Source organism: Marmota monax, unplaced genomic scaffold, assembly GCF_021218885.2.
Source record: "Marmota monax isolate L192 unplaced genomic scaffold, Marmota_monax_Labrador192_F-V1.1 WCK01_AAM20220418_F8-fsc00465, whole genome shotgun sequence".
NCBI classification, from domain to species: domain Eukaryota; kingdom Metazoa; phylum Chordata; class Mammalia; order Rodentia; family Sciuridae; genus Marmota; species Marmota monax.
The window spans coordinates 391,391-404,370 of NW_026694621.1; the positions used below are offsets into that span (position 1 = coordinate 391,391).

A 12,980-nucleotide genomic window follows, 5' to 3' on the forward strand; every position below is an offset into this window, starting at 1 on the left:
CAGCATGTTTCTCTAATGTTCTAACTTCAACATGTGAGGAAGCAGGACTTGTCACCAATAACCAGAAGTATCATTACCATACCTTCACCAGTGTCCCAATCATATGGAACTAATAATTCCAGTCTTAAACCTCCATATCCATGAATCAAAATAAACTTCTTTTTACCTTATATGTATCCTGCATTGTGTATGTTTTTTTTTATTAAAACCAAGTTAACTAATACTGAGAATCTTTTGCATTTTTTTCATAAATTAAAGGGGCTTTTTGACTTCTTATTTTCAGTATTGAGATCTACACTTGTCTGATTTTTCATCATTTTCTCCCCAGACAGTTTTCGTGTTTATTTCACCTAAATTTGTCTCTGCTCTGTGACTATTGTTCCATTCTGCCTGGACAATAGGTCTAAGCAGTCAAATTATGAGATAATAAAATAGGAAGCAAGGGTATGTGTTAGATCTCAGTATTCATGTGATTCCTGGGGGCCCAGGTTCAGAAAAGTCACACTTTGGTGAGGATACCTTTTGCACAGGGCTGTGAAGCCAGTACTTCCTTATGTGGCCTGGTACAGAGCCTTGTCATGAGTGGTCCAACATTGTCCCCTGCTGGCCTCTGATCCCTCTCAGAGATTCTGGAACGATAACCTGCCTATAGTACAAGGACGTCTTTGGTTTAATTTCCCTGATGGTAAAACCACCTGGTGTTTTGTTGTGAGACCCCCTTTTTTGCCTAATGATCTTCAGAACTCTAAATGCACTGTATATGATTGCACATAGTTCATAATTACCTGGTGTTAGACTTTGCTTCAGGCAGGTATTTGGGTTATTCCCAGTCTATGAATATTTTCAACAAAATTTAAAGACTAAAGTTCAGGAGAAGTCACAAGTAGCAGTCTTACTTCCTGTATTCCTCATGCAGATTTATTTTTTATCAGGTTGCTGCTTTTCTGAGTCTCCTGTTGTGTTTTCCCTCACACTACTCTTCAGGCCTTGCCTTCAAATGTCAGTTTTCCTTGTGAGAATATAAGATTGTCAGGGGATGAGTGTTTTCTGCTTTGACATGGTTCTCTGTTCTCTAATTGACCCTTAATTGTCTACCTGAAAAAATATTTTGATTCTGATATGTTATTTTATTCTAGTTTATATTTTTCCATATGAGTGTTGTATGAAATAACATTGCTATAAATATAAATTACAGTTACACTGGTGTTCTTTTCAACATCTCAATTAAGCGACTCTTGTGAATATTTATATCAAAGAAAAATTTCTAATTATTTTAAGTTGCTAAGAGATTCATAGATTTAAAGTGGGTAGGTTTATAAAATCTAAGTGCAAAAACCAGATATTCTTTTTTCTTCTACAATTAGACATTTATTTCATTCACTTTCTAACCTACAGAAACATCCACAGAGAGTGCTGTGCTTGCCTTTTACTATTAACTTTTCACAATATTTCAGAGCAAAAGCTCCTCTGTTAGGGCATGCATTATTCACTTCCTCGCCAAGCCAGGCACTAGATTCTGGGAGAAAAAGATATCTGTTGAATGTTTGCATCTTAACGCCCCCCCCCAAAAAAAAAAAAAAAAAAAAAAAAAAAAAAAAAAAAAACAATGTACTCCATTTGTCACAGTCAGCCTCAGATCACAGATGCATTCTTCTATGGTTTCTGAATGGAACAACTTGTCTCTTTCTGCTGCTTTATAGGCATAGAGAAGAAACAAATACTAAAGATTTTAGGTAGGTCATAGGCAAATGCTTATATAGTGTTTCGCATCTTGTGACTGTAAACATTCACTCTGCTTTCCTTTCTTCTCTCTCTGGTTTTGCAAAAAAATTGAGTATTTCTGAGAACACAATGATGTTTAGTAATATCATCCTTCATCTAATCCTTCTCTAAGAGATGCCAGTTGCCATATTGAGATGTAATAGTGGAGAATTGGTGTGATGTTAATGCAGGGCACACAGACTTTGTTCCAGTACTGTCTCTACTATTCATTTTCTGGCCTCAAACCAATCACCTCACATCTCTGGATTTGGTTCTCTACTATATAAAATGAGACGGTGTTTTTAGTCAGATTTTAATCAAAAATACCTGACAAGAACATCTTAGAGAAGGAAAAGTTTATTTTGGGTTCATGGTTTCAGGGTTTCAGTTCTTGGATGGCCCACTCCATAGCGCCAAGCTCAAAGTGAGACATACCATCAAGGCTGAAGGGTCCAGCAGAGGAAAGCTGCTCAGGTCATGGCAGAGTCAGAAAGCAGAATGGAGTTGGCTGCAGAAAGAACATCCCTTCCAGGGCACACTCCCAGTGACCCACCTTGAAAAACCAGGTATTTTTTTACAAAGTTCTTCCATGTGAGGAATATGTAGGGAAAGCATTACTTTAGGGTTTTACTGGGAAAAATGAACACAGGAGTTTGGAGAGGGTTTATTCTTCATTAGAGAATCCAAAGCTACACCAGAGTGTAATCAAAAGCAAAAATGAACTGCGTCCCTAAGTTCTTTGAGCTCAGGGAAGATCAGCAAAGCCTGAGAAAGGTTCAGGAGATGTGAAGGGAGTAGCAAAAGCTAAACTGGAGTGTGTGTTGCTCATAGGCAGATACAAAGTAATGGGGAACAAAGAATGGTGATTTTTTTCTCAGTTCATTCCACATTGGAGATTTCATTGGGATTAATGATGTACCCAAATGAGAATAAAGAAAAAAGTGGGTTGAGTGTGGGTTGGAAAGTGATAATCAGCCTTTTTTTATTTTAAGCATGTTTTTAATCTGGAATCTAGTGCTACAAAATGAGATCATACTGACAAAACTTAGGCCTGAATTTAGACTGATTCCTTAATGACTGATCACTTATATATGAGGTCACAGATCTAGGTCTTCTTCCATAAAATCCTGGGTACCAATTGTCACAGTAATCTCCAATGTTTCTATACCTTTCTGGGTAAAACAAAATGGCCTCAGGCTCTGAGGCAGATTATGTGATTTTCAGTTATACATTTATGTACATATGTGGGAAATTATGCTCCATGAAGGTTCACAACCAACTCTTAAACTCTGGAACTTTGAAAATCCCCAATGGGTATTAGATGAGAGAAGGGTGGAAGTCAGTTCCTACTGAAACCAGATTTAGATAGGTAGTTAGTGTAGTTAGGTAATTTGGGTCTGATATTGAGTCTAATAGAGTAAAACAGAGTTGAGTCTAATAAAGAGAATGGAGATCCATCTGAGTCTGGGAAATCAGAAACCATACCTGGGAGATTGAAATGTTAACATCCCCAAGGCCCTGGCCCATCCTAAAGAACAGTTAATGAAGCATCTCCCAGGAAATAGGAAGGCACTAATCAATTCATCCTAATCCCTTCTTGCCTGGACCACTCCTTCCCTGTCCCATTGGTCTACCTGTTTCCAACATTTTGGCCTTCCCAACTGCATCCTCCATCCCATGAATGATAAATCAAAATAAGAAAGATAAAAAACAGAAATGTAGAAGGAAAAAAAAACGTTAGAATTAAAAGGGATGAGACTTTCTCATCCCATGGTCTCCATCTGCCTTTTAGATCCCCTTATTCCTGGGGGGAAATCTGTACTGCTATCTTTACTAAAGCCTTTTACTTTCTAAACTAAACATGCCTTGGTGTACTTCTCTGGTGTTATACTTCAGCACTCAGGGGAAGCAGGACTCATCATGTTAATTGATGGTACCACTATGATGCCAGAAAAACCTACCTATAAAAGTGCACATTATCCTGAGTGCTGACACATGAGAAAGAGTGTCATCCTTGGGACTTACCTCTCTCAACTTCCTAGGAAGACTCCCAGAGTTTTCTAATCAATGGTGGAAAATCTCCTTCAGTCACTCATATCCCTCAAGAAAGTTTTCTGGTTTCACTCATAAACTTCTTGTCACTTCCCTTCCCCAATACCTAACATTCTCTACTTGACATCAATCCAAAAGTGCAGATAGCTAGCAAAGAAGCCAGGCCAGCCATGGTCCTAAAATTTCTCTGATGCCTCCATCCTCTAAAAGCATTTTGCTTAGTGTCTCCATACCTGAGAGCCTGTCAAAGCCCAAAGCACAAACAACTAGAGACAAACAGGTAGAATATTATCTGAATCCTTGAAGAGCAGAGAACATACTGTGGAGGAAGTTCCATCTGCTGGAAGGGACTCTGAATCTTGGCCAAGAATCAAGCTTATTTGCTGTTTTTTTTTTTTTTTCAGATAAAACAATCTAAATCTACAACATCTGATTGTAAAATCGGATCACCAAATTGATCACAAGAAAAAAGTTTGGATGTTATCATATTTATTTTTGTTGTTATTTGGTTTTAGGGTGATTTGGGTGTTTATTTATTTTCAGTTTTCTTGAGATATAAGAAGCTTTGATTACAAAATTTAGAAGACTTAAATGTATATTTACTTAATGGTATATTTACTATATAAGCATATTATTTTAAAGTTGGGGAAGAGGTAAAGCCCATAACAACAAGCAGGCTGATAATTTGTATCAATTCCCCATATGACTGTGTCACTATGAGAAACATTATTGTGGCCAGTCACACAGTAAGAGTCAGCCTCATCCAAGATGCAGCCCAGAAATGAGAGAAAGTGATGAATTTATTGAGATATCTTTGAATCAAGAGAAGAGGCCAGGTACCCCAGAGACAAGTTGAATATCCAAATCTAAGTAGTTTCTAAGATAAAATCTAGAATTATTCCCAATCTTGTGCTGACTCCACTGTCATTTTCCAGCAACACTGAAGATATTTCTCAGGATGCAGGTGAATCTGACAGATGCTTCAGGAGGTGCAGAAAGGGAGGGTGGCTGAGTCAGCAGAGGCTGGACAGAGAAACTGAAAACACAGACAATCATGGGTGCTGGTGTCCAACCATATCTACAATACTGCTCAACTAAACTAAAAGAATTGATATAGGATGGAAGCTTTCCTGGGTCTCTAAGATCTGTCCCTACCTTGTAATGGGAGAGTAGCAAGAGGAATGAGGATACAGCTCATGGTAGACTGGGACTTGATCCAAACAGAGAGACTTTGCTAAATCAGGCTTGTCTTATTCTCTCTGATCCTTTCAGAGAAAAGTAGTGGTTGTTCAGATAAACTGAACTCCTTCCTTCATGCTTTCTCAGATTACATCTGATCTCTGATTCTTGAGCCATAGAGAGGATCTGAGGGAAAGAACACTGAGAGAGATGCCCATTCAGAGTTTCACCATAGGATATGTCATAGACAGAGCATCTATTGGAAACCTTGCACAAGATCCTGCTTGGGAGTCATCACCAGGCCCTGAGAGCATTGGGGTCAAGATCCCATTGGGAAACACAGGAGGCAGCTCAGCCTTTACTACATCTGAGGCTAGTGGGCTCAGCCAGTTGTGAGAAATATCATAAAAGCCTTCCCACAGCTCTTCTTTGACACCTACTGCCACAGGTCAATCTTTAGGATCCTAAGACCTGAATGCTACAGAGTTTTCCACCATCATTGGACACATTGCTTCACCTGGAATGCCTAGTAATGAGTTGGTTTTAAGCACAATGTTATCAATATTAGCATGCTGCTTGTCATTTTAAAATTATTCAATATAGAGAAAAAAGAACACAATGTTGTGAATGTGATAAGCTCTACCAAAATTCGAATCCTCAACAATTAAAATTCTCTATCTGGGACATTAAGGGGTCTTCTCAGAGCAACTGCACCTTGAGTTGAGTATATATAATTGAATGAGGATAGTTTGGAATGTTGCACTGTGGGGAAGTGCTAGCTTAGCATGTGGGAAGCCCACAGTTGAATCTCTAGCAGTTACATATATGCATACACTATATATTTAAATTACATATTTTGTATTACATATGATATTGCACTGCTGAATATTTTCACAAGATTTCTGAAGAATCAATGGCAATGGAAAACAGGATAGGGAGATTCTTCAGACCTCTGTTCAAAGACAGAATTTTCATAACTTGTTACACACAAGGACCTATGGGTAGAGAAAGGAAGAATATATTAGAAACTGGACATTTCTTGTTTCTATAACCAAGCAGGTGCTATCACTGTTGTATAGTATGGAAAATACGACAATGAGATTGTTTCTCTATGCATAAAATAATCAAATACTTGGTCAGGAGTCAGATATTTTGGCTTCTCTGTTTAGAAACAGTTGACTGTGACCTTGACTAGTGGCATGCTCTCATCTTAGTTTTGAAGGTGTGGTTCAGGCAGTGTGAGGGTAGTTACTACTGTGGAACAGGGACTCCAAGAACAGATAAGACTTAGGTATACAACACTGGAACCCTGTTCAATCAAGAATAAAGAGTAAAATAATCCTGAAAACACTCTATCAGCTAATGCACATTATTATGTGCACTTTTATTTAATCATTCAAACAGTGTGTTTATTAACTAACTGGTACCTTCAGATCTGGGCTTCAAATGATATGATGATTGTAGGTTAAGAAGAGACTAGAACCTCTTTGTTTGGCCCAAACAGAGAATGCAGAAAGGACTAAAGAGGAGTTCAGATAATTATGTGGAACTTTTTTTCACAAACAATTGACAGTCAACCACAATTTTCAACTTATACATGAATTGAAATTAACCAGCCCCTTTTCTTAGCCTGTCTTAGGGACAGTGATCATTGGGGTGCAGAGTGGTTGGTTTCCAGTTTTATGATTCCCATATCCTGTGATCATATTTCTATCCAGGCTAAGTCATGTGCAGGTTTAGATCTCTGTTCCCCATCTGGGTCTGACTCTGCTGAGCATCACTGTAATGTTTCACACATTGAACCTGTTACACCCTCAGCCTGTGGACTTGAGAGTATCAGGCAGCGTTGCCCATAGTAAGGGAGCCTGAGAACAGGGAAGGTGACCATGAGTGTCTGCTGTTTCTATTTCGAATCTGTGTTCTGGGTGTTTGGCTCAACTTCTGTTGCAACCAGTATGAGAAATGATCATTGGTGACCGAAACTGTTCTGGAGCCACAGATGAGAGTGACTGCCACTCCTGAGCAGGTGGTCAGTGAGGATTTCTGAGTCCACAATTTAAAAGTGTCCCCTAAAACACAAACAAAACATGTCCAGAAGGAGGAAGGACAACACAGGGCCACTACAGCACCTGGAATCTGAGCACTGAGTAAAGAAGAGGAGGCAAGTCCAGTGGGGTATGCATTTTGGTAGGATCCATTTGCTCTATGGATTAAGCCAGATTTTCTAATGACCCATGATTTTTCACTAAAATGTATGAATGAAGGGGGCATATTTGTGTGGTGTATTATATAAATATGAGTTCTTTACCATCAACTTCCAAAACATGGTCCTCAGTCCTCAGAGCACTTAGATTTTCAAAGGAAGACCCAGGGTGGCTGTTTGCTATGATTTTCTCCATGGGAGGAAGGAGTTTCTCTAGCACTGTGCATGGTCTACTGAGCAACTGTTCATGATCCAATAAAGCTAAACCTCTTGAGTTTCTATGACTTTTCTAGGAATATCTACCGTACCCACTGGAGGACATTTGGCCTAAAGCTAAAAGGTCTCATTTCATAATGAACTGTTGAATTATTTGTATAATATTCTTGCTGTATTACCAGGATGCTCTCTCATTCATTACTTGAGTTTTCTTTGAGAATTCCTATTTATATCTATTTATCTGTTTTTGTTTCTTTGTTTGTTGAAATTACTCCCAGTTGTGTGCAATTAAATTGTAGTGTTGCATTTTCTTATACTTGCCTGAATCTTTTATCATTAACATACTTGTATTTATTTTGTATAATGCCTCATTGGCTTATTATAATTTTATGATAATAGTGGGATTCATGGTACATATAACATTACATACAGGAAACATATTTTCATCATCAAATTAATTCCCCAGTATTCTCTTTCCCTTACTTACACCCTCCTCTAATCCTCTTTCTCTACTTTACTGGTCTCTTTTCACTTTTTTCTTTACTTGCTGCATTAATATTGTTAATAAGATTGGGATTCACTGTGATATATTTCTACGTGCACATAGCATCCTTGGTTTGGTATCCTTCCACACTACCTGTGATCCCCTGTTTTTTTCTTCCCTGGATATTCTTTCTTTATTCAATACTTCTTCCTTCAAGGATCCAGTTCTTTCTTTCATAAGTGGAGGTTAACAAGAGAAAAATAAAGAAACATGGAAACTGACTCATGAGTGTTTTGAATGAGGTAAAGTATTGCTTTCATGACTGACTTGCTTATAAGGTTGTTGATTTTGAGCTTCTCATTGAATGTAGAGAAGGCTTGAGTAAAAACATTATTCTTGTAACTTATTCTATAGGGTTAAAAAAGAGGAAATGCTCCAAGTTAGAAAATTAATTTTTCTTTTCATTCCATTTTTAGTATGATTGTTTTATAAATAGTTCAGTGGAAATAAGATCAGTCAGGCAGATGTTCAATGAGCTCTACATGACCACACACACACACACAAAAAAAAAAAAAAAAAAACCTCAGATGGACATTTTTTTTTCCTGTTTTGTTATCTTGGTATCAGGGAATGAACCCAGAGGGGCTTTATCACTGAGCCATATCCCCAGCCCCAACTGTTTTTTTTTTTTTTTTCAGAGAGAGTGTTTTGCTAAGTTCCTTAGGTCCTTGTTAAGTTGCAGAGGCTGGCTTTGAATTTTTTATCCTTCTGCCTCAGCCTCCCAAGCTATTTGAATTACAGGTGTGCACCACCACAGCCAGCTTTTAGGATTTTCCTGTTTGACAATAAGGTATGCATGATAGCATACATTATTTCTAGGAGAGATAGCAATGACCATAATTGTACCAGGAGAGAAAACTATCTTCTTAAAATAAGATTAGAACTACCTCCTTTTCAATTTCTGAAGACTTGTTTTGTGACCTAATATACAATCGACCTTGCCAATGGATCCATGTTTAATTGCAAAGAATGTTTCTGTGCATGTTCCACTGTTCAGAGGCCAATGTGGGTTTCTGTCTGAGAAGAGCCTCATATTACTTAAAACATTGTTTCCCACACTGATAATCAGGGTGACCAGTTTTCCAGTTGTGCTTGCATCTATGTCTCCTAAAATCAGTCTTGATGACGATCCTGCTATGGAACAAGAGGAGCTTTATACTGAGTTAGACAACCACAGAAGACACATTCTCAATTAGCATTGAAATGCATAGTCAGCAATTTTATTTTGTTATCAGACCAGATAGACTGTCATTCTGGATGAACACAATTGCAACCCTTGATGTGAAATAACATGGCCAAATTCTTGCTCACAAATCTTTCCTACCACATGAAATGAATGGTGATTCTTCATGCGTTCATTTCATTCTTTCACTAACTCAATACAGAATCACTCATTGGAATGATTCTTGTCAGCCTAAAGAAGGAAACATGCATGGGAGAAGGAGAGTAGAAGCTCTTTAACTGTTCATACTATTGTCCAGATGTAGCACAGGTCTCCTCTGATTCTACTTTATTAATCAAAATAATCCTCAGCCAAGGTACTCTTCATGGAGGCAGAGAAGTAAATCTGGCAATCAAAAGGACCAGGAAACTTGGAAACCATGACACCACATGTGGCCAAATCTGTTGAAACATCTCATGTCCAACCAATTCCTGGACACCTTTTAAGTTGCTCACCAAAGCAATGTTCATAGCCTTTGATGATAAGAAACAACTTCAATATTTCAAGTTGAGTATTAGGATAAATAGCTTCTCTGTGACATTTTTCTTGTGGTTTTGTATTGTTTTTTTGGGGGACAGATTGTCTCTCTGTTGTTGAAGCTTGCCTTCATATCCCACTGGCTCAGCCTCCTAAGTTTCTGGTATTATATGCATTCACTACCACAGATGGCAAAATAAAGTCTTCCCTTACCAGAAATCCAACTTGGGCCATGGCAGTGAGAGAGCTGAATCCTAACACTAGATCACCCAGAGCATCTTACTCATACAAATAGACCTACTGTTGGGTTCACACATGGACCTTCTGGTGGTTCTCATCGGCAGTAATGAAGCTTTTCCTGTATAATTATACTTTTTCATGTTCACCCTATGTCCAGGGCTGAATATGCAATCACTTGACCTTTTCCTCCAGCTGTCTGTTGTACAGTGAAAGCTCTGGATGCAGCCTGTTCCACTCTCACTCTGGAAACCTCATTATAATCACCCTCTTTATTTTTTGATTGTTCAAACATCTGATTATTTTGCCCAAAATCTACAAAAGACAATCTAGACCCCCATGTGTGTCCCTTGAATTCCTTTCCATAAGTTTTTAAATGAGAGAATGCACAATAGCATTGCAAATAGAGTGGCCCTCAGAACTCCTAGATTTTTTAAACTTATTCTCTCTTAATTAAAACTAACCAGATAAACAATTTGTCCCTGAATGAATCTAAAGGAAAGTTTCTCAGATCCAGATCTTGCCATGTTCACCATTCCCCTTAGATGTCTTAGCACATCTCCTTGGAAAAGGAGGTGTTTCCCAGATATTTGTTATGAACACTGGGAATCTCAGCTGAAATGAGTGTAAGAGGGAAACGTTAAAGGCACTCATTTATTATTTACCTCACTGAAATTCAAAAGCCTGATTGGATTCTCCAAAGGAAAGATAAGTACTAAAATGCCTCTGAATCTTTACTCACGTGTGCCATAGTCCTGGACACAGCTGGAAATATGTACCTTCAACAACTGTACCTGTCCTGAACTTCCCAGATGTGTCATTTGTTGTTATCTGCATATGGAGATTCAACAATTTTATTAGGAGTATTTATGTCAGCAGATGGGCTCCAGGAAATGTGTTGCAGTTAGAGAGATCTTTGCAGAGATTGTGGTAATATAACAGACATGGTCCAATCTCTCTGACCTAAGCACAAGGACAGGAGCCTCAAATTCCCAGTGCTCTTCTTCTTCCAAGTAATTCCCTGGGAGTGTAGCATGTCATCCCTCGTGCTTTTTATCTCAATCCCACCACAAGCCCTCAATTAGGACAGTCACTCTTCAAAGAAGTGCTTTCCTAGGCATATCCACAGGCAAATTGAGGAGATGTTGAGCCCAGAGAAGAGTGAGCAGATATCAAAAGTAAAGTGTTTTAATTGTACTTTGTATTTTTTAAGAAAATATATTAGATCAGGATGTCAATGATATAATGAACACAATAAAGGCTGGATTATATAGCTCTCTATACTGATGCAATTATAAGATTTTGATGCAAAAGTGATCAAAGTGTCCATCCATTCAGAAATATTTAGGGACCACAAAGGTCATGCTGTATTCTTAGTATAATCAAGGGAAACTCAACATAATGTGGAAGGGTACTAAAAGGAATTATAGACTGGAATAAATCATTCAAGAATGGATATCTGCTGTGAGTTTCCAGAAATAAAAGTTATATTAAAGGAAACCTGACCAATATTCAAAGAAAGAAAGTCAGTGGTGGCATGGATGGTACTTTGAGCAGAGATGGAGGGAGAATTCCAAAAGGGCAAAGGGGCTTTGTGTGCTGGTGGACAGATTCTTTGGCCTGAGTGTGTTGATATTCCCAAAAGTGTGAAAATATCTCAAAATCTCTCAAAGTTTTCACTTATGTGCATTTTATTGTCTGTCAAATACTCAATGTTAGGAAACTTATGTAAAATTAGGCTAAAACATGAATCACACATATACATAATGAAGGCAAAGGAGAAGAAACAGTGCTAGAATTCGTGGAAGTAAAAAAAAAAAAAATGGAGGGTGGAACCACAGGAATCCCATCAGAGATCAACTCTGAGATGACCTGGGTTGTGTTGGTTGCCTCATCACCTAAACTTCAAGGCAAAGAGATTAAAACATCATGTTCAGCTCCTCAAACTAATGAGAAGCAAGAATTTCTGTTTTTTAGAAGGCATTTTCCTAGGAACATGCTGCTGTGAATGACTGTGAGGACAGAAAACAAGAGGCTCCTCACTCAAAACAGTGCCAGGAGATTCAGCTGGGCCTACAATATTGGTAGCAGAAAAAGCCAGAGACAAGGTCTGAGCAAAGCTGTGGGTGTTTGTTCTCCTGACAGATGGTAACAGGGTTCTTGTCTTACTTCCCCATGAACCCAAAGCACTGTGGGAGCATTGAGGCTACTGTCATAAGACTGACAGAAATAATCAGCCTCATCCTCAGGCTGTAGCCTTGTGATGGTCAGTGAACCAGAGTTGCCAGATCTGGAACCAGAGAAGCGATCAGGGACCCCTGAGGGTCGATTACTATTACTATAGATGAGGAGTTTGGGGGCCATTTCTGGGAACTGCTGATACCAGCTCACACCAAAGATACCAATATTGTTGCTGCTTCCAGTGCAGGAAATGGTGACCGTCTCTCCTGGAGTCCCAGACATTGAGGGCTGCTGAGTCAGAACAGACTGGGCCCAGGACCCTGGAAGTGAGAGAAACATGGAGAGCATAAGTTTTGTCTAGAAAGAAGAGTAAAGTCAGGGCCTATCAGAGGACTACCACACTCTATCCCTCCTCCATATTATCTCACCTGTGCAGTGAACAAGGAATGTGAAGAGGAGACAGGACCAGGCCATCATGAAGGTCATCCTGAGCTCTACCTTCTGTTCCTGATGCTGAACAGAGGTTTCCCCAAGTCTCCTTCTTGCCCTCTACATACTCTGAGAAGGGGAGTGTCTGTCCATGCAAATTAGGTTCCTCTGTGATTTCTGATTGCAAACTGGGTCCTTGTTTAGACTCCTTTACATAAAGATGTCAAGTGGGTGTGCAGGGGTGGGGTTGGGTTGGTTTAGGGGTTCACAGCTGTGAGGACTAACAAGAGAGCATCAGGAATGGCCAGGTGGCTCATTATAGTTCTGGTTCTTTTCTGACCCTTCTTGACTGGTCTGCAGTGCCCCCTGTTGTCCAAGCCCATGCACATCATCATATGACACTATGATCAGAAACCCTGAGAAGTCCTACAATTCCATTGCATCCCCAACTGCCTCTGCCTAGTGGCCAGGCCACTTAG

The 12,980-nt window shown here is 39.1% G+C and overlaps 1 gene segment (V, D, J or C); it reads right to left on the minus strand.

Moving 5' to 3' along the window:
• LOC124078067 (immunoglobulin lambda variable 1-40-like) overlaps nucleotides 1–12,688 on the minus strand; it is a 50,831-nt gene extending 38,143 nt beyond the window's left edge. Inside the window, 1 exon segment of the V gene segment in view lies at nucleotides 12,501–12,688. Within this exon segment, the coding sequence occupies nucleotides 12,501–12,558 (58 nt within the window).
• Nucleotides 12,689–12,980: the final 292 nt, after the last annotated feature.